Here is a 22,124-nt window from a genome sequence, read left to right as displayed (position 1 = left end):
CAGTAGCTTATGGACTTGGAGCCTGTTTTAAATGTTACTGAGAAGAAAGAAGAGTAGAAGTACTGCATCATATCTTACATTTTTTATTTTACAAAAGTGTTGAATAAATGGAGTTGATTTATCTGTACAATATTTACCAGGAATATGTAATGGAATACAAATATTAAGCAGTAGTAGTTTATGTATTTTTCCCATTAAATGTCAAGTACCCCCTTGGCTTCTTCTAAACACCCCTGGGGGTACTTTGGGAACCCCTGGGTCAGTGTTTTTCAACCTTGGGGTTGGGACTCCACGTGGGGTTACCTGAAATTTCTAGTAATTGAAAAAACAAATTACAATAAATAAACAAAAAAAACTTACAAATAAAAACATATAGTGAGTTGACAGAGACAATCCCAATCCATAGAAGACATGACAAACTGTGAAGCTGAAACTGAAGCACTGTAGTACTGTTTATCTGTCAAATGTTCATTGTGGTCAGTTTCAGATGCTGCAGCTCTTTCATAATTCATAGTTTGAGTTCTTGTTTGTTCAGTAGTAACTGTCAGCCTTGTAAATCCAAGCTGGACTAACTGTACATATCCTGACCAAGGAAAATCCAATTCTCCCTTTGTGCAGTAATCTACACCTGGCTTTTCTGCCTCCGTCCAGAATAATATACATTATATAGACTAAATGTCATCTAAAATTAACATTTATTTCCAACATATAGCAAACTATAACATGCTCCAAAACAAATTAATTTTAACAAAAAAGGTCTCCGTTTTGAATATGAGGTCAACAGAAATTTGTGATGTAAAAATGAGGTCATGAGTCAAAAAAGGCTGGAACCCCTGGCCTGCGTTCAAGCGCTGAAAACACCAGGTTCGACCTTTAATATAAAACACTACCTCTGTTCTGAACGTCTTTTATTGTGAAAGTCTCACACCGGAAGTCACTGTGTTGAACCAGTTCAGCTTCATGTCGGACCGTTTCCTGCTCCGTCTCCGCACTGTTTCGGGAAAACCCTGTCCTGAAGCCGTGCACCCAGTAAACCCAGTACCACCCAGAGGACGGTGTTGGCAGGTCCGGCAGAACGCAGGAGGCCGGAGGTTCGGCTCAAATCAGCGGGAGTTCCGGTTCAAACATGGCGAAGACCTACGACTATCTGTTCAAGCTGCTGCTGATCGGTGACAGCGGCGTCGGTAAAACCTGCCTCCTGTTCCGGTTCAGCGAAGACGCCTTCAACACCACCTTCATCTCCACTATCGGTGAGTCCGGTCCGGACACTCATACCGGGGCACGGTCGCCGGTTAACGGGGCTGCACACCGGCTAATGCTAACGAAGCTAACGGGGAAAGTGAAAGTTAGCAAAGCTCCACAGAGCAGCTGACCTTTGACCCCAGATGAAGAAAACACTGACCCCTGATCAGTTCGAACCCATAGGTCCACAACTGCCCAGCTGACTTTAGTCCAGGTTCCACATTCGGCCCAGAACCAGTAAAATAAACACAGAATAAACTATAAATAATGACAACTACAAGTTTTACTGTTTTAATGCAAAACCCCCCCAAAACATTAAATTATAAAAGTGTTTACATTTACAAACTATCCAAACAAAGAAGATGTGAATAACCTGAAAAACTGAAACTTCTTCAGAAGAATAAGTGCAATTTTAATATTCTGCTTCAACTCAATATATCCAATCCAACTTTATTTGTAAAGTACCTTAAAATAACCACAGTGGACCAAAGTGCAGTACATAAAAATAAATAAAAACCAAAATAACAGTAAAATACAAGAATAGATTAAAAGACATTGTACAGCTGTAAAAAAATAAAATAATATATGGCACAACATATTTAATAACTGGTAAAATATTGTCAATTTTGGACTTAATTTTCTTTAGGCATTTCATGTTCATATTTGTTCAGATTATTCACATTTTATCAGTAAAGGATAGTTTGTTAATGTAAATATTTTCAGAATTTAATATTATTTTTTCCCACTGACACTGAATTGTCATTATTTATAGACATAATGTAATGTTTTTTTCACATTAAACACGAAGAAAATTTGAAGTCATTATTTATAGGTTATTATTTTACTGTAGATCACATTGGTCTGAATGTGGAGCCTGAACTAAAATGCGTTCCACACCATTGAAGCTTAATATATTTAGTGTAATTTTCACTGTTTGCAAATTCATCCAATGGGCTTGATTGGACCCTTTGGTGGGCCACTTTGGCCCATGGGCCACGTGTTTGACACCTGTGCTTTAAACCAAATAAAACCACCAAACATCCTCCTGTTCTCTTTGCTTCTCTAGTGCATATCTGCAACTAATACCAGGGATAATCAGTTAATGTAGAAGTATTCATGACCTTTACATCAGTTAAAGTACTACTACTGTACTGTAAAAGTACTCCACTGTAAGTAAAAGTTACTCAGTTAAATAAAAGTATGTAAATAAGGGGAGTCACAGTAGTTTTATTCTACTATCTGAGGTGTCTGAGTCATTTCACTGCTGCGTTCATTAGTGTGTTTTAGTTTTCTGCTGTGGATGGTGAAGGTTGAGCTCATTTAAAGGACTTTATAAACTGAATACATCATCTTCTATAACTTGTTTGTACCTGTTAAATGACAAATAATAGTGTAAATCTGGGTTTGTCTGAACCCTCAGTGGTGATCAGATACACTGTTGTCTATTTTGAGTGACGTTCCTGATATGATCGTTAATAACAAATTATATACAAGGGTATTTATGTCAGCTTTTTAGATCATGATTAGGATTATGTGTTGAATTTAACTGTGGATTTCCTTGAATTTTATGCATAAGAATAATTATACTTTAACTTAAGTATAAGTAGCCTATATTTAAAGTGAAAAACAGTCTTAATTTGGCTCTGACTTTAGGTTTACTTTTCACTTTTTTGTGTTTTAGCAACCATTTGTCATTTGATTTCATTCCTTCATTCAGCTTTTACTTCTTTTTTTTTTAATATGTTGAAGTAAAAAGTTATGCAACACTGTAGAGAACAACAGGCAAAGTGAAAGTAAAAGGGTCAGTTTCTGTATTATTTTATATATTAACCCTTAAAGACCCAAACGTCCGCCTTTAACCCTTAAAGACCCAAACATCTGCCTTTAACCCTTAAAGACCCAAACGTCCGCCTTTAACCCTTAAAGACCCAAACGTCCGCCTTTAACCCTTAAAGACCCAAACGTCCGCCTTTAACCCTTAAAGACCCAAACATCTGCCTTTAACCCTTAAAGACCCAAACGTCCGCCTTTAACCCTTAAAGACCCAAACGTCCGCCTTTAACCCTTAAAGACCCAAACGTCCGCCTTTAACCCTTAAAGACCCAAACGTCCGCCTTTAACCCTTAAAGACCCAAACGTCCGCCTTTAACCCTTAAAGACCCAAACGTCCGCCTTTAACCCTTAAAGACCCAAACGTCCGCCTTTAACCTAAACCATTGTCTGATCTAAACTGTTTAATACCTGTTGATCCACTAATCCTATCAATCCATGTCAATAATTGAGGTAAAATGCAGTTCTTCATCTTTCCATGGTCATCAGATATGACCATATTTGGATGTTAAGAGGCTCCATGGTTACCGTGGAAACACCATCATCTTCTACAACATTGATTCACCAGTTAAACCTATGGAGTTGGATCAATGACAGTGGAGAAAATGCACAAAAATGAATAAAAAACCTACAAAATAATAGATAATGTAATAGAATTTGTCAAAAATATTTACTAAAATAAATTTAAAAAGAATAAAATGAGTCACAAAATGAACAAAAACAGCCAAAGTAATAAATAAAATAAACTAAAATTTATAATAAATCAACAAAATAAGAAGTAACATAAACAGAGGGCAAGAAAATGAATAAAAACAAGTAAAATAATAAATGAAATTAATAAAATGAACAAAAGTAAATAAGAATATTTCCCGAATAATTAATTTTATAGAGAAAATAAGCAACAAATTGAATAAAATAAATAATAAATGTAAACATTGATTCACCAGTAAAATCCATGGAGTTGGATCAATGACAGTGGATGGACACACTGGGTTTATGTTCAGTTAATGACAGATTGGACTGAAAAAGACACTGTTTATTCAGTTTGATCTATTTTGAAATAATAACCTTTGAATTAACTCTGAGTTTTAATGAACATTTAAACTACATATAGGAAAATACAGGATTTACAGTGAAAAATGCAAAATACAGAAGATATTATAATAAATGGTGATAAATGACTTAAGAAAAGTTAAAATTAGCGAATAATTCATTTGTGAACTGACATAAAAGTAGAACTGGGTCTGTATGGGTTAAACTGACCCAGTCCAATGTGACCAGTTCAGACTCTAGAACCCTGAAGGTGGATTCAAACCCAGTGTGTCTGTTCTGTTTGTGGATGCTCAGAGTCCGTTCACATGTTGAATTCAGATTAAATACTTCAGGGCCTGTAAACACACATCAGTTTATTTAACGTTCATGTAAACAGTTCAGGTGGAGTTCTGTCATCAGACTCACCTCAGACCAGCTCCACAATGAATATTTTTATAAATGCAGCTAAAGTCTGTCGTCCTGCACTGATGGGAGGAGCTAAAGTGGAGTCAGTGAGTAGAAAACGCCATCATTAACCAGTTTATAGTGTCTTTGTTGAACAGTTGATCCACAATAACACACACATACAGAGGACAGTATGTTAACTCAGACTTATTTATTTCAGATCTACACTAACATTAGCCAAATTGTACTTATTTTAACATCAGCTCTGACCTTAAAACCACTGTAAACTAAACATTTTTAATATAATACTGAATAATGACCTGTATTTAGTCCCCACAAGTGTCTGTAAACAGATTTACGTCCTCATAAGGTTAACAAAACATAGGCCCAAACACAGAAGTGTGTGTTTCCGGTGCGTCAGAGCGAACGCTGCTCATCTGTCTTCCTAGTGGAAACAGGAAGTGGGTACTGTCTTCAGTCTGCGCTGGTCTGCTGGGCTGTTTGGTGCACATCAGGGTTTTCACTTTTCAGGTTTAGTCTAAATAATAAACACAAATATGAAGACGGAAACAGAGGAGGAGGAGGAGGAGGAGGCACCAGGATAGATAGATAGATAGATAGATAGATAGATAGATAGATAGATAGATAGATAGATAGATAGATAGATAGATAGATAGATAGATAGATAGATAGATAGTGAGTGAGTGATTTATTTATTCATTTATTCATTCATTCATTTATTCATTCATAGACAAAATTCTTAGTCCATCCAAAGTCATCCAAAACAATGGTTCTTTAATCCAGTTCTAACTCCTGTGTGTCATGTGACTAAAACAGACAGAAAAGAAAACATGGAATGTCTAGAACCACTGTTTTTGTCAGTACGATGACATAGATACTGATGGAAGAACTGAAGTGATTTTGGTTATTATCAAGAAAACATGTTAAATGGATAGATATCAGCTCTGAAATTAAACTACTATGAGACATTTTTGTTGGTATCATTATATTTGTCCAAACAAATGGACATTTAGTTGGACCAGGTATTAAAATGAACAAGAAACTGAAGAAAACAAAGGGTGGGTCTAAACCCAAAACACTTTATTCTGGGAGGGGGGGGTTGAACACATGACAACAGAGTCTATAACAGAGACACAGAAGTCGGGTTGGACGTTCAAAGCTTGTTAACTTCCACTTTCAGTTTTCAGTAATTACAGAGCCCATACCCCCCCCCCCCAGTTCACTGGTCTTCTTCACTGTACTGAAAACCAATCAAAAATGTATCGAACTGAAATGTTTCTATACCGTTACACCGCTAATAGACATAGATATGGTCTGCAGATGATTTTCCAGAATCGTCTTCTCTTCAACCGTCAGTCAGAATTACTTGATATTTGTTGTGGAACGCCTTTGGGGTAACATCTACCAGGTTTGTTCAAAGAATTGGGAAATATTGATTTATGATTTTTTTATGAATTTTTAAAAATGTTTAAATCCCATTGGTTTATAATGGGACACATTTCAAAGTGCTGTAACTGCAAAACAGTTGAAGATGTTGATATAATTACTATTGGTAATAGATAGGAAGTCACATATGGGCTTTCATTTGGTGCCATGACCTTTGATCTTGACTGACTTTGAAAGGTCAAACTAATGTCAGTTAATATCTTTAAATATGCTGTTGGACTACAGGAGCCTTGGTCCTATTTACAGTTTTACATTGAAAAAGTGTGAGAACGTCTGAATTAGTCAAATATCTACTTCATCAGTGTTTATCTTCACATATCGATAAATCATTCATTCATTCATTTTCTGAACCTGTTTTATCCTCACTAGGGTCGCGGGGGTTGCTGGACCCTATCCCAGCTACTTATGGGCGAAGGTGGGGTTCACCATGTCACCAGTTCATCATAGGGCAATCAATCAATCAATCAATCAATCAGTCAATCAATCAATCAAATTTAATTCATATTCACCTGTCAAATAAATCAGTGCATGTCAAAGTACATTAAAGCAATGAACACAACATCAATCACAGACAATACAAAGGTATAGAAGGTAAAGTGCTCAAATAAATCAAATATAACAGATAAAACCTTTTCAATATCAACCATAAAACGTTACATAAAAGCTTTACATTAATCTGTTAAAAATTTAAATAAAGCTTTTATTGCAGGTGAAGTCTTCCTTCTTCTATAAGTGTCAGATGTTTGGCCTCAGTCCAGGTCCTACTGCTGGTCTTCATCCACTTCCATCTGTTGGGTGAATATGAAATGAGCTCCCATGATGCTCTGGGGCTGTGGCCGGACAGAGGCCGCACTGTCACCACGCTGCCAGGGGTCTCGTGAGTGTCAGCTGACCCTTCTGTGTCTGTGCGTGTGTCATAAAGTGGGAAGTGTCCATTCAGTCCAGATGTATGAAGAGTGTGTCAGGGTGATGCTTGAGTTGATTTAATGGATTTAACGGCACATTTGACAGAAAAACACAAAGAAACGGTTCACACTGGAAACAGATTTGTGTCATGTGGATAATTTACTGAGTTTAGTGAAAGAATGAAACTGTGTTGTTGGTGAATACAATGAAAACGAAGGCCAGTGGTTCTGTTAAGTCCAGTTAAAACCAGTTCAAATGTACTGATGATGTGAATATTCAGTTTTCAGTCATAGTGTCTAAAATATGAACATCAGATTAATATGTGAACCTTTACCTGGAATCAGGGCTCAGGGGTTAAAGGGTTAATATGTGAACCTTTACCTGGGATCAGGGCTTAGGGGTTAAAGGGTTAAAAAAAGAAATAATGAAGATTGGGCCAAAAATATGGCCAAAATGTTCAGTTGAAGTCAATAATTATCATGATAATTGTTGTTTAAAGGCTATTTTTTGGTCCTGAGTTAAAGTTAAACAAGTCAAAAAGATATCTGTGGTTGAAATTAGGGCTGTGTGTATTGGCAAGAATCTGGCAATATGATACAAATCACAATACTAGGATCACGATACGATATATTATGACATATGACACTGTTAAAAAGGCAAATTTTTTTGTTTCTTTTTTTTAAGGATTATTTTCTGGCAGAATTGAATTACACTAGAAATATGTACAAATATAAACACATTTGTATTTGACCCCTACAGGATCTAATGCTATATCTCAATTTTTTTCTAATTCTCTTAGTTTCCAAAGGAACTACCATCTGCCTCTCAGTCAAAAGTGCTTTTAGGATGCTTCAGATAACCATTATTTAATAAAACAGTGTTAAATAATAATAAATAAGATATGAACAATAAAGAAAACCCAAAATAAACCTCCGCCATATCTGCATTTGAATAAATACCTAAAAATATCGATACAGTACTTTTAAATATTGATACAGTATTGTGAAATGAAATATCGCGATATATTGCAGAACCGATATTTTGTAACACCTCTAGTTGAAATTTTCCTCAAAGTTGCAAAAATGTGAAAACTGTAAAAAAAAAAAAAAAAAAAAAAAAAAAAAAGCAACAAGTTGAAACATCAGAGACATGATTTGGTGATTTCTGTTTATTTTGGTTCAAACTAGTGCAGTCTGAGTTCTTCTTGTTGACTATGAAAACCTGAGAAGTGGATGTAAATGGAGTTAAAGACTCTTCAGTGGTGGTTTTGAACTGGTCTTCATGCTCAGGACATGTCCAACGGTGTCTGATCAGTGGAACATTTCAGACATCTTCGTTTTCATGCTGTGTAATCCATTAGTGAGTGGAACGTGTTTTCCTGTCTCAGTTTCAGTCTAAATGTCACCAAGCGGCAGATGAACTGTCGCCTCGTCTCTGCTTCGTGTAAACATGTTCTATTAGAGAATTAGACGCCATGTCAATGCACATGACATCAAACACGGCCTGTAATTACACGGGAACGTCTAGAAATCAGAGCTGACGTGTGGCGGACGGATATTTGAGAGCTGCTACACTGCAAAAAATGTCCTGTTAGAAATCTGCCTCATGTTCTTAAATCTGGTCCAATCATTTTATATTGAACAAAAGAATCTGTCAAAGGGGTCAGAGGTCTTAAAACAAGCAAAAAGTCTATCAGCTAAAAAAAAAAACCTTATGTGTAGGGGTGTTAGAAAATATCGGTTCTGCAATATATCACAATATTTCATTTCACAATACTGTATTTATATTAAAAAGTACTGTATCAATATTTGTAGGTATTTATTCAAATGCAGATATTGTGGAGGTTTATTTTTGTTTTGTTTTTTTGTTTTTCTTTTATTCATTATTACTTAACACTCTTTTATTCAATCATGGTAGTTCCTTTGTTGGGATTGAACTAAAATAATGTTCTGATGTTAGTTCTGAACTAATACGATATGAACATTTGAACAGGATCTTAAACTGTAATGTCTGAAAAACAGAATTTCAGTTTTAACACAGGAACATTTGGTGATATAGCATTAGATCCTGTTCTGATCAAATAAAAATGTGTTTAGTATTTGTGCATATTTCTGGTGTAACTCAATTCTTCCAGGAAAAAATCTTAAAAAAAACAAAAAAACACAACCAATAAAAAAATTGCCTTTTTAATAGTATCATGATATATCATAATATATCATATCGTGATCCTAGTATTGTGATTTGTGTCGTATCACCAGATTCTTGCCAATACACAGCCCTGGTTTGAAATCTGCCTCATATTCTTAAATCTGATCCAGTTATTTTATATTGAACAAAAAGAATCTGTCAAAGGGGTCAGAGGTCTTAAAACAAGCAAAAAAGTCTATCAGCTAAAAAAAAACAAAAACATAATGTGCCTGAAAACTAGACAAAAATGGTGAATTTGATCCAACAATGTTTAGTAGAAGAACTAAAATCCCACTGATTTCAGACAGAATGAGTTTAACTGTTGAATGTGAGTCTGGGACTGAACTGGTTTCTAAATAGAAACAAAAAGCTAACCAATTTTTACATAAGAAAAATATTCTTATTTTAAATTAAACAGATCTACCTTTTTCTTCCTCCTATTTTCCCTCTAATATCCAGTTGGATTTTCCTCGTACCAAGGTTTGTTCATATTTTAAATGATCCCATCAGAGGATCCAGATAGTTTCCCTTATTTTAAACTGAAACTTCTACATTTAAGAATAGAATTTAAATAATTAACTTGTTGAATCGGTCATTTTCAGCTCCATCAACACAATCTAATGTTTATTTTAGAATGTTTTCCTCCTTGTTCCTCTTCTTTTCAGACTTAAATTCAACATTTAAACTCCTTCTGTCTTAAATCAGTGGAATTTTATTTACTATACTAAATACTGTTTGATCCAGTTCTATCATTTTTGTCTACTTTTAAGACACATTATGTTTTTTTTTACTTGATAGACTTTTTATGCTTGTTTTTAGAATTCTACCCAGTGTTTTTCTGACCCCATTGACACATTTGTTTTATTTAATGTAAAACAAGTGGACCAGATTTAGGAATATTAGACTGATTTCCAGCAGGACATTTTTTTCAGTGTAAAGAACAATAAATGGGTCAGTGAAGTTAGTTTGGGTCATTAGTTCAGATTCTTAAATGTAGAAGTTGTTCCAGTGGTTTCCAAAGCTGGGTAGAATTCTAAAAACAAGCAAAAAAAAGTCTATGGACTAAAAAGAAACCATAATATGTCTTAAAAGTAGACAAAAATGAAATCAAACAGTGGTTAGTAGAATAATTAAAATTCCACTAATTTAAGACAGAATGAGTTTAAATGTTGAATTTAAGTCTGAAAAGAAGAGGAACAAGGAGGAAAACATTCTAAAATAAACAGTAGATTGTGCTGATGGAGGTGAAAATGACCGTTTCAACAGTTAATTCTGTAAATTCTATTCTTAAATGTAGAAGTTGTTCCAGTGGTTTCAGTTTAAAATAAGGGAAACTATCAGGATCCTCTGATGGGATCACTTAAAATATGAATAAACCTTGGTACGGGGAAAATCCAGCTGGATATTAGATGGTAAATAGGAGGAAGAAAAAAGGAGATAGATTTATTTAAAGCAAACTTTTTTTTTTTTTATTTAGATGAAAAATTAGACAAATGTTCTAGAAAATAAGGCTTTTTTACTTTGGAAATCATTTTTTGCAGTGTGGTGTTAAAGCGTCTGAACTGTGGTAACTGTGGAGGGGGGGGGTCACTGACCTACTGAGCTGCACGTTTCCGTAACAACCAGCGCCAACTTGGTTTCACTTCCTGGTGACAGAACGAGAGAGAGAGAGAGACAGAGGGAGGCGTGGTGCTGGTAAAGAATGGAGGGAAGAGGAGAGGCAGTGGACTGGTGGAAACGACAGATTAGACGGAAAAATAACAGTTTGTACTTCACAGACTGAGGCCGAACACATCTGATCATGTGACTTACATCCATGTCATCGTTCGTCTTAGTGATCATCAGTGCAGGTTGTCTCCAGTAATAATCTGATCTGAATGAATACAGACCCTTCTACTGTCAACTGTTATCTAGAACCTTCACACCTGGACTTTTATTTATGACCCCACCCCCCAAAGGAGAGCCAAGGGGTGTGTTTGTTTAAGACTTTAGCAGCAAAACTATGGGTTGAATTCAGACCAAGTTAGGTTGAAAATTACATAGAATAAGCAACTAAATGAACAAAAACAAAAATTATAAAATAATAAATAAAATGTGCAAAAATTAACTAGAATAAGCAACTAGGATTTGGATTGAGCCGTTTTAGTTTTAGTTTAGTTTAGTCACTTTAGTTTTATTTTAGTTTAGGTTTAGTTCATTTTAGTATTAGTTTTAGTTTAGTTTTAGTTTAGTCCTTTTAGTTTAGTATAGTTTTAGTTTTGTCCCTTTAGTTTAGTTTAGTTTTAGTTTAGTCTGTTTAGTTTAGTTTAGTTTTAGTTTAATTTAGTTTAGTTTTAGTGTAGTTTAGTTTTAGTTTTGTCCCTTTAGTTTTAGTTTAGTTTAGTTCAGTTTTAGTTTAGTCCGTTTAGTTTTAGTTTAGTTTAGTTTTGGTTTTAGTGTAGTTTAGTTTTAGTTTAGTCCCTTTAGTTTTAGTTTAGTTTAGTTTTAGTTTAGTCCCTTTAGTTTTAGTTTAGTTTAGTTTAGTTGTAGTTTAGTCTGTTTAGTTTTAGTTTAGTTTAGTTCAGTTTTTGTTTAGCTTAGTATTAGTTTTGGGCTCTTTTTTTTTTTTTTTCCAAATCCAGCTGTTTTTAGATGCCTGGTTGAACTGGTTGAAGGAAAATCCTGAAAACACTAGAATGTTGAACATGAACTGGAACATCTGTAATTGTTCATTTCAGTAGATTTGGTTGATTTTTTTTTTTTTTTTACTTTTTTTGTTCTTGTTCACTCATTTTGTTGATTTTGGTTCGTATTTGTTTATTTCTGTCAATTTTGTTGATTTCATTATTTTTTTTTGCGTTATTATGTTCATTTTCTTTTTTTTTTTTTTTGCTAATTTTCATTCATTTGCTGATTATTTTTGTTGAGTTTGTTGTATATCTGAAATATTCTGATAACATTTGTTTGATTCTGTTTATTTTTCTTTTTTTTCTTTTTTCAGTTTTTATCATTTAAATGTTTTAATACCTGGTTGAACTCCATGACGCAGTTCCACGGTCAAACCTCAGTAAAAACACTGTACTATCAGCACCATTAGAAATGTTTCCAATTGAACAAACAGTTGAATTTATATGAATATTTTAAATAAATCATCCATTTAGAACGCTCACCACAGACACATCGGGGGTTAAAGGGTTAAAGTCCACTTTGCTTATGGCTGATTGGTTCATCATTAGCTCCTCCCTCTAATAACTGCCGTCCAATCCCGGTCTGAGCGTCCCAGAGGGTCCCAGTGACCTCCAGATGATGACATGAGGAAACAGAACCCGTGGTCCGGCTGCAGGGACTTGAACCAGCATCCTCCTGGTCCTGACGTAGCTCCACCCCTCTGACCTCCGCCTCAGCTCTGAACAGGAAATGCAGCGCTCAGACTTTCACGTCCACACCTTCAACAAAAAACATTTATTATTTTTTTCCTCCTCAGCAGCAGGAAGGAACGTTCGGTCACTCCAATTGGTTATAAATATCCTTCACATCCTTTTGACGCTGCACAGGGACACGCCCAGTCCTCCCAGTCCTCCCAGTGTTCATTTCAGTCACTTCGGATGCCCACATGGGTGGGGTTTACACATTTCTGTGCTCTGCAGGGAGAAGGATTCGGAGTGTTTTAAAGGACCTTGATGGAAGTTTGTGGTCAGCACTTTGTCTTCCTGTTGAAGTGTCATTTGGCAAGGCACTTGAACCTTCACCCAGATGTAGCCCAGACCTCGGACCCTCCTGAAACAAATGAAAACTAAACCAAGGAGTCGAACGTTTATCTAGAACGACTCATTTTCTGTGCAACATGTTTGGATTCTTCTTTCTTAAAGTTGAAGATGCTCTGTTTTATATTTGGTACAAACCACACAAACACCTTTGGGTTTTACTCACAACAACAGGAATGAATATTCAGGACAAATAATTTTAAACTCTGAGGGGTTATTTTTTTTTATAATTTGTGACATTTCTATGACTTTAAAGATTATTTTAAAAATAGAGAAAACCTTTAATCTGTAGATGTTGAACAGATTCTAAAGTTAAAAGTGGATCAGACATTAAATCTGTCCAGTGGAATTAATTATAATTTGTATTTGACTGGAATAAATATTCATGTTCATGAAGGTTTTTATTTCATATTTACATACATTCATATTTTGTCTAATCTTTATTTTGTATTAAATGTAATTCTGTATGGATAGACAGTTTTATTGTGGACACAGGTTTACCTGGAAAATGGAATAACTGCTGTTACTCTCTGAGACCCAGGAAAGTACACATTTGGGCTTTTGTACATTAAATAATTGCCTTTTTTGGAAACAGCACGATGCAACAGTTTTTTCAGATGCATTTTTACCTCTGCCAAGGAGGTTATGTTTTCATCAGGGTTTGTTTTTTTGTTTGTTTGTTTGTCTGTCTGTTAGCAAGATAACTCGAAAGGTCATGGACAGATTTTCATGAAATTTTCAGGAATTGTTGATACTGGCACAAGGAACAAATGATTAAATTTTGGTGATGATTTGGGGGCAGGGGCTGATCTGCCTTGGCGGTGGTTTGCGCTCTCCAAGTACTTTTCTAGTTTTTTTTTATGGAATGTCCTTTGCAGCGGTTTTTTTTTTTCTTTGTTGTTGTTTTTTTTTTCAATGAAGCTCTGAAAGTCTTGTCCCCCTACAAAAGGAGACACTTTGTCGGGTCTCAGGAGGATATATGTGTGTGTGTATATATACAGTATTTATTTATTTATTTATTTGTTTACTGTCACTCCAGATTCAAATGGTAATGGTATATAGCACCCTTTCAGCACCTTCTTCTACACCAAAGCACTTTACAAAGCCTCATATTCACTTGTTCATGCACACACTAGGAACAGTTTAGGGTTCAGTGTCACTTCGAGGACACTTTGACATGTAGAGTCGGAGCCAGAATTCGGACCGTTCACTGGACGATCTAAACTGATTTTCGGTTTAAATTGATTGAAGTTTGGAGCTGTTACCCTTTAACCCTCATAGACCTGTTTTCAAACACTGATCTAAAGTGTTCAACCACTAATCCGATTAATATATAGAAATATTTCCAGTAAAATACAGTTCTTTATCTTTTCATGGCCATCAGATATGACCCATTTGGACGTTCAGAGGCTCCGTAGTTACCGTGGAAACACTGTCATCTTCTACAACATTGATTCATAGATTAAGCCTGTGGAGTTTGGTGGTAGATGCTTGTTTTTGTGTTCAATGAATGATGCATTTTGTATTAAAATTCATCTTTTCTTCAGTTTCCTGAGTTTTAATAAACATTTAAATGATCAGTTAATTAAATATAAGAAAACCGCTGAATAATGAAGAGGATAAATAATAAATACAGGAAAGTATAGAAAAATAGAAGTTACTACAAAAGTATTTCTGTGTTTAAGGGTTGAATAAGATTTAAAGTGTGTGAAAAGTGTGTATCTATTATTATATCTAAAGTTTTAATGTTTGTTCTCTTTTAGGAATCGACTTCAAAATCAGAACGATAGAACTGGACGGAAAGAAAATCAAACTGCAGATCTGGTGAGTCTGACTCCAACCTCCACCTGTTTTTACCTGTTTTTACCACGTTCATACAGATGAATCTGTTGGTGAAGATCAACATCTGCAGTTGGAGAAATTAATAATTTATACATGTTCATTCTAACGTACAGATAAAGTGGATCTACAAATACACACAACATTAGTAACAGACTGAAAATTGGTACAAAGATAATAAGTAGCATGAACAAAATACACTACAAACTGAAGTAAAATGAAGAAAAGAATTTAAAAAAAGGCAATGAAATTAACAAAATAGGTAAAATTAAAGCTGCAAGCAGCATTGGGCGGGACCTCGCACCGGGCGTTCCGCTTCCCCCGCGATCCGCCTCCCGTGACCGTCCACACCTCAGCTCCACTCACACCTCTCCGTCCCCATACCAGTTCCCACCCTTTAGTGTCTGTCCTCCTTACATCTGTACAGAACACCAGCGACCCTCTGCTGAAACCACCATCACCTTTAAAATGACACTTTTATTTTGGAAAACCTACTGTGTGTATGTGCATTTGTTTTGTATGTGAGAGAAAGAATCAGTTTGAAAAATGAATTGAAATTGTATGAATAATTGAGCATAAAAGTGATGATGTCTCACATTTAAGGCTTTTATTTTGGAAAAACCCTATTGTGTGAGCATGTGTGTCTGTGAGAAAGAGTACTTTTGAATGAAGAAACATTGTACAAAGAGTTGAGCGTTTGATCATAAAAATGAAAAGAAGTTATGTAATAGAAATTTTGTATTATTGGTATTTGGGGTTTTATTTTGAAAAAATGTACTCCGTGTACTTTTGAATGTGTGCAAAATTTCCAGTATCCAAAATACAATGCAGTAAAACCTGTTTTAAGATGGAGAAAAAAAAAAAAAAAAAAAAAAAAGTTTGGATTGTCTGGGACTTGAACCCAGGTCCTCTTGCTCCATAGGCAGCTACATGAACCACTACACTAAGGACAGCCATAGACAGCTGCCCACCAAGAAGAATTTTGTAGGGACTTTGTCATTGTTAAAAGTGAAAGTAAACATAGTCTTCAAAAAATCGCCATAATTCCATAACCGTAGGTCGTATCTGAAAAATTCTTTCACTTTTGGATTCTGCAGACTTGTGGGAATTGAGTGAGGTATAACTTTTTATTCAAAAATCTGAAATGAATAAGCAGTAATTGCAGAAACGTAGAGTAACTTTCAAAGGCAGATTGCCAACTTCCTGTTGGAGTTAGCTCATGAGTGTCAGTGTAGGATTTGTCGGGCTCAATCAGACCAACATTTTGGCATTTGTTTCATGTTTCTGTGACATTCCTACTGGCCGCTAGGGCCGATTTTGTGTGTTTTTTAGTACATAGGTGGCGCTACAGAGTCCATTTTAGCATGCAAGGGGTTAATTTTGATATTGTATGAAAGTGTTCACCAGTCATGACATACATGGCAAATTTGGTGAGTTTTGGAGCATGTTAAGGGGGTCAAATGGCAGTCTAAAGTGGAAAAGTATGAAAAGAAACAAATTGTTATAAATCAATAACCGTACATCCTATCTCAAAAATTTTTGGATGTGAGAGTTGTGCTGAGTCCCGTGAACGCGTAGATATGTCACATGTGGGGAAAAACTCCAAAGTGAAAAATGAGTTCCAAACATCGCAACTTTGCAGGCTTGTAAAAAAGAAACTAAGACAGTTATGGAAAAGGTGTGAAATCGTTGTATTAAGGAGGGTTCACTCTATCTTTTGGCGCTATTTAGAAGTCAATACCACAAACGGTGTCATCGGAGTTAGTTTTAGAAATTTTATTTTGAAAGGCATATTGCGAAGTTCCTGTTGCAGATAGGTCATGAGTGTCAGTGGATGATTTGTAGAGCATGATCCAACAAAAATTTTGGCACTGGTTTCATGTCTGTACGACATTCCTACTGGCCACTAGGGCAGTTGCCGTTTTTTTTCACATAGGTGGCGCTAGAGAGCCCATTTGGCACCTATGGGGTTAATTTTTTCATTTTATCAAATTTTTCGCCAGGCCTGACATGTGTGCCAAATTTGGTGAGTTTTCGTGCATGTTCAGGGGGTCAAAATCCAGGTCAAAGTGGTGTGTGAATAATAATAATAATATTAAAGCTGCAAGCAGCATTGGGCGGGACCTCGCACCGGGCGATCCGCCTCCCCCGTGATCCGCCTCCCGTGACCGTCCACACCTCAGCTCCACTCACACCTCTCCGTCCCCATACCAGTTCCCACCCTTTAGTGTCTGTCCTCCTTACATCTGTACAGAACACCAGCGACCCTCTGCTGAAACCACCATCACCTTTAAATGAGACTTTTATTTTGGAAACCCTATTGTGTGTATGTGCATTTGTTTTGTATGTGAGAGAAAGAATCAGTCAGAAAAATGAATTGAAATTGTATGAATAATTGAGCATAAAAGTGATGATTTATCACATTTAAGGCTTTTATTTTGGAAAAACCCTATTGTGTGAGCATGTGTGTCTGTGAGAAAGAGTACTTTTGAATGAAGAAACATTGTACAAACAGTTGAGCATTTGGTCAGAAAAATGAAAAGAAGTTATGTAACAGACAGTATGTATTATGTTTAATAAGGGTTTTATTTAGAAAAAAATGTACTGTGTGTACTTTGTAATGTGTGCAAAATGTTCAATATCCACAATATTATGCAGCAAAACCTGTTTTAAAATGTGATGGAGGGAAGAATAATAAAACAAAACAAAAAAAAAGCTATTTCCCTGCCTGGGGTTTGAACCCAGGACTCCTGTATAACAGAACACTTCTGTAACCACTGGTATATTGTCAGACACCCACCAGATGGCAGTAGTGTGCTTTAAATAGGGATCTTTGTCATTGTGAAAAGTGAAACTAAACTTAGTCTTCAAAAAATCGCCATAATTCCATAACCGCAGGTCGTATCTGAAAAATTCTTTCACTTTTGGATTCTGCAGACTTTTGGGAACTTAATGAGGTATAACTTTTTATTCAAAAATCTGAAATGAATAAGCAGTAATTGCAGAAACGTAGAGTAACTTTCAAAGGCAGATTGCCAACTTCCTGTTGGAGTTAGCTCATGAGTGTCAGTGTATGATTTGTCGGGCTCAATCAGACCAACATTTTGGCATTTGTTTCATGTTTCTACAACATTCCTACTGGCCGCTAGGGCAGATTTTGTGTGTTTTTTAGTACATAGGTGGCGCTAAAGAGTTCATTTTGGCACCCAAGGGGTTAATTTTGATACTGAATCAAAGTGTTCACCAGCCATGACATACATGGCAAATTTGGTGAGTTTTGGAGCATGTTAAGGGGGTCAAATGGCAGTCTAAAGCCGAAAAAGTATGAAAATTAACAAATTGTTATAAATCAATAACCGTACATAATATCCCAAAATTTTTTGCATGTGAGCGTTGTGGTGAGTCCCGTGAACGTGTAGATATGTTACATGTTGGGAAAAACTGCAAAATGAAAAATGAGTTCAAAACATCGCAACTTTGCTGGCTTGTAAAAAAGAAACTAAGACAGTTATGGAAAAGGTGTGAAATCGTTGTATTAAGGAGGGTTCACTCTATCTTTTGGCGCTATTTAGAAGTCAATACAACAAACGGTGTCATCGGAGTTAGTTTTAGAAATTTTATTTTGAAAGGCAAATTGCGAACTTCCTGTTGGAGTTAGAGTAGGGTCATCTGTGTATCACTTTTAGTGCTTGATCCAACAAATATTTTGGCAGTGGTTCCATGTCTCTATGACATTCCTACTGGCCACTAGGCCTATTTCCGTTTTTTTTCACATAGGTGGCGCCAGAGAGCCCATTTTGGCACCTATTGGGTTAATTTTTTCATTTTATCAAATTTTTCACCAGGCCTGACATGTGTGCCAAATTTGATGAGTTTTCGAGCATGTTTAGGGGGTCAAAATCCAGGTCAAAGTGGTGTGTGAATAATAATAATAATAATATAAAAACGAACGAAAAACAATAGGGCCTTGCTTGCAGGCAAGGCCTCTCACTGCGTGAGAGGGCCTTACCTTTCGGCTCGGTCCCTAATAAAAACGAACGAAAAACAATAGGGCCTTGCTTGCAGGCAAGGCCTCTCACTGTGTGAGAGGGCCTTACCTTTCTGCTCGGTCCCTAATAATAAATGAAATGAACATAATGAACCAAAGCAAATAAGAAAATTTACAAAATATTAAATATCATGGAGAAAATTAGCAACAAAATGAATAAAATAAATAAAAAATGTAAACATTGATTCTCCAGTAAAACCCATGGAGTTGGATCAGTGACGGTGGATGGACACACTGGGTTTATATATGTTAATAAATAAAATGAACAAAAAAAAAAAATCTACTAAACAGTAAGTAAATTTTATTTATAGAGCACTTTTCACAGACAGAGTCACAAAGTGCTTTATCAAATCAAAATCAAATGAAATTTACAGAAACCCAACAGAATCCTCCTGGAGCAAACACTTGTGACTGGTGACAGTGGCGAGGAAAAACTTCCCTTTAACAGCAGAAAGCTCGAGCAGACCCAGACTCCTGAAGGATGGACGTCTGCCTTGACCAGTTGGGGTTAAAGAGCGAGAGTAGAGGAGGAGAAAAGAGAGTGTGATAGAGATATAGAGAGACTGGGGGAGAGGGGGGAGGTAGGGGGAGACACATGGAGTACATGTAACACTGTAAAGTAGCAACTTTACATTGCGAGAAACGAATAAAACAGTGCAAGTAGAATACAGTTAGAATGCCCGTAAAACACAATAAAGTACCATTAAAACAGTTTAAAATATGATGAATACATAAAGTGTAATCAGTTTGTGGTGGCCCTGAGTCAGGCGGGAAATTAAAAAGCCTATTTGAACAGAAGTGTTTTGAAGTGTTTTTTAAAACTCTCTACAGAGTCCATGGACCATAAGTAATGTGGACAAAATAAGCCAAAAATGTACTAAAAGTAAAACACAAAAAAGTAAATAAAAAAAAAAGATCAAATAAGAAACAAAATTAACAAAAACAGCCAAAATAATGAATGAAAAATGAATAATAAATGAACAAAAACAGGTAAAATAATAAATGAAATGAATAAAAATAAAATAATAAGTCAAATGAACAAAATGAAGAAAAGGAAATATGAAAATGTACAAAATATTAAACATCATAGAGAAAATAAGCAACAAATTGAACAAAATAAATAGAAATGTAAATATTGATTGACCAGTAAAACCCATGGAGTTGGATCAATGACAGTGGATGGACACACTGGGTTTATGTTCAATTAATGACAGATTGGACTGAAAAAGACACTGTTTATTCAGTTTGATCTGTTTCTGATAGAAAAACCATCAACTTTAATCTGAGCTTTATTAAACATCTACATGATCAGTGAATTAAATATAAGAAAACACAGGATTTATACTGAAAAAATGCTAAAAACAGAGGATAATATTAGAATAAATAGTGATAAATGACTTATAAAATGTTAAAAATAGTGAACATGTGTATTTTGTGTTTTGTGTTTTTTTTCCCTTCAGGGACACGGCGGGTCAGGAGAGGTTCAGAACCATCACCACAGCCTATTACAGAGGCGCCATGGTAACGCCATCACACACACACACACACACACACACACACTGTCTACAACTGCACTGATGGATTCAGTCAGAGTACAGCTGAACACCAGCGGGCGGTCACTTCCTGTGCCGATGTCACTTCCTGTGCTGATGTCACTTCCTGTCTTTTGTTTCAGGGCATCATGCTGGTATACGACATCACCAACGAAAAGTCCTTCGACAACATCAGGAACTGGATCCGCAACATCGAGGAGGTGAGTGTGACGTCACATGACACAAGGGGACGGCCTCCGTACACATATGGGCAGAGCTCATGTGGGTGGTTCAATCACAGCTCACATGGGTGTGTCGGTGCTGCCCTCAGGTGGTCGGAGGGTGGAGGTACACGTTGGAATAATCCTTAGAATCCTTAGAATAAAAGCAAAAACTGAAAGTGCACAAACAGACTTTAAACAGGTTTTAGACTTTAAATAAGTTTTATAGTATGAACACAGCACCGTTTATATATATATGAGACTGAATATTTCACCTTTCTTTTAGTCATTTTAATGTTTATATTTGTCCATTTGTTCCTTACTCACTTCTTTTTTTAAATTTTTTTTACTCCTTTTGTTCCTTCTATTTTTAACTTTTATTCTTTCCAATTATTTGTCCATTTCTATTAATTTTGTTTATTATTTTGTTCTTTTTGTTCATTTTGTTGTTTATTTATGTTCATTTTTGTTCATTTTTCTTGCCTGTTTGTTTTTTTTTCTGATTTTGTTAATTTTTCGTAGATTTTGCTGCTTTTTTATGTTTACTCATTTTGATGTTTATATTTGTTCATTTTGCTTCTCATTCTGTTCATTTTTTTAAAAATATAATTTTGTTGCTTATATTTGTAATTTGGATTCACTGAGTTGATGATTTATCAATCTGACTTTTTTCATTATTTTGTCCATTTCTATTCATTTTGTTCCTTATTTTGTTCTTTTTGTTCATTTTGTTTCTTATTTGTTTATTTTGTTCATTTTCTTGCCTAATTTTTTTTTTCATCCAGCCATTCTTAATTTTTCTTGCCTATATGGTAGTTTTGTTTTGTTTTGTTTTTTGTCTGATTTTGTTCATTTTTCATAGATTTTGCTGCTTTTTTTAATGTTTACTCACTTTGATGCTTATGTTAGTTCATTTTGCTCCTCATTCTGTTCATTTTTGGGTTTTTAAAAATAATTTTGTTGCTTATATTTGTAATTTGGATTCATTTAGTTGATTATCCATCAATATGACTTTTTTTATTATTTTGTCCATTTATATTCATTTTGTTTATTATTGTGTTCATTTTGTTGTTTATCTCTGTTAATTTCTGTTTATTTTTTTTATTTTGTAAAATTTTTATTATTTTCTTAATTTTTATCTTTCTGTCTGTCTATCTATCTCTCTATATATCTTATATATTTGAACCCTTTTAGCTCTGATTATGTTAAAGCTGTGGGTTTGTGTAACAGGTCAGGTGTGTTTATTATAATCATCAATAGCTGATCGTATATTTATATTTGGTGACTTATTTCTGTTGTGGATGTTAAAGAATATAAAGAAAAACCTGAGTGTGTGTTTTTGTTCTGTGTCTTTTTTCAGCATGCTTCATCAGACGTGGAGAGAATGATTCTGGGAAACAAATGTGACATGAACGACAAGAGACAAGTGTCCAAAGAGAAAGGAGAGAAGGTGTGTGTGTGTCTTCATGAGTCCTGTTTAATGTCAGTTTAATCTGTGAACCGGTCCAACTCCTGTTCGGGTTCATTATTCAGTACAATAGGGTCTGAACTGGGTCAGAACCAAGGTTATAATAATTTTGGATTTTTCATTATGGTTTAGCTTTATTTAGTTTGGACTTTTTTTTCTTTAATTCATTTAGTTTTAATTCGTTTTTAGAGCAGGGTTACTAGT

General features: G+C 35.3%; 1 protein-coding gene across 2 annotated transcripts in view; it reads left to right on the top strand.

The window, feature by feature from the left end:
• The first annotated feature begins 931 nt into the window (after nt 1–931).
• The window catches only part of rab8b (RAB8B, member RAS oncogene family), a 35,740-nt gene continuing 14,547 nt past the window's right edge, over nt 932–22,124 (top strand). For both annotated transcript variants that reach the window (XR_003938114.1, XM_030162322.1), the window contains exons 1-5: nt 932–1,250; nt 14,576–14,636; nt 20,160–20,220; nt 20,375–20,452; nt 21,813–21,902. Coding sequence is in view for 1 of the 2 variants with exons in the window: in XM_030162322.1 (XP_030018182.1) it covers nt 1,127–1,250; nt 14,576–14,636; nt 20,160–20,220; nt 20,375–20,452; nt 21,813–21,902 (414 nt within the window). In the remaining variant the exon portion in view is untranslated. The remainder of the gene's footprint in view (nt 1,251–14,575; nt 14,637–20,159; nt 20,221–20,374; nt 20,453–21,812; nt 21,903–22,124) is intronic.

Source organism: Sphaeramia orbicularis, chromosome 3, assembly GCF_902148855.1.
Source record: "Sphaeramia orbicularis chromosome 3, fSphaOr1.1, whole genome shotgun sequence".
Lineage (NCBI taxonomy): Eukaryota > Metazoa > Chordata > Actinopteri > Kurtiformes > Apogonidae > Sphaeramia > Sphaeramia orbicularis.
This window is presented reverse-complemented; position numbering and strand designations above follow the sequence as displayed.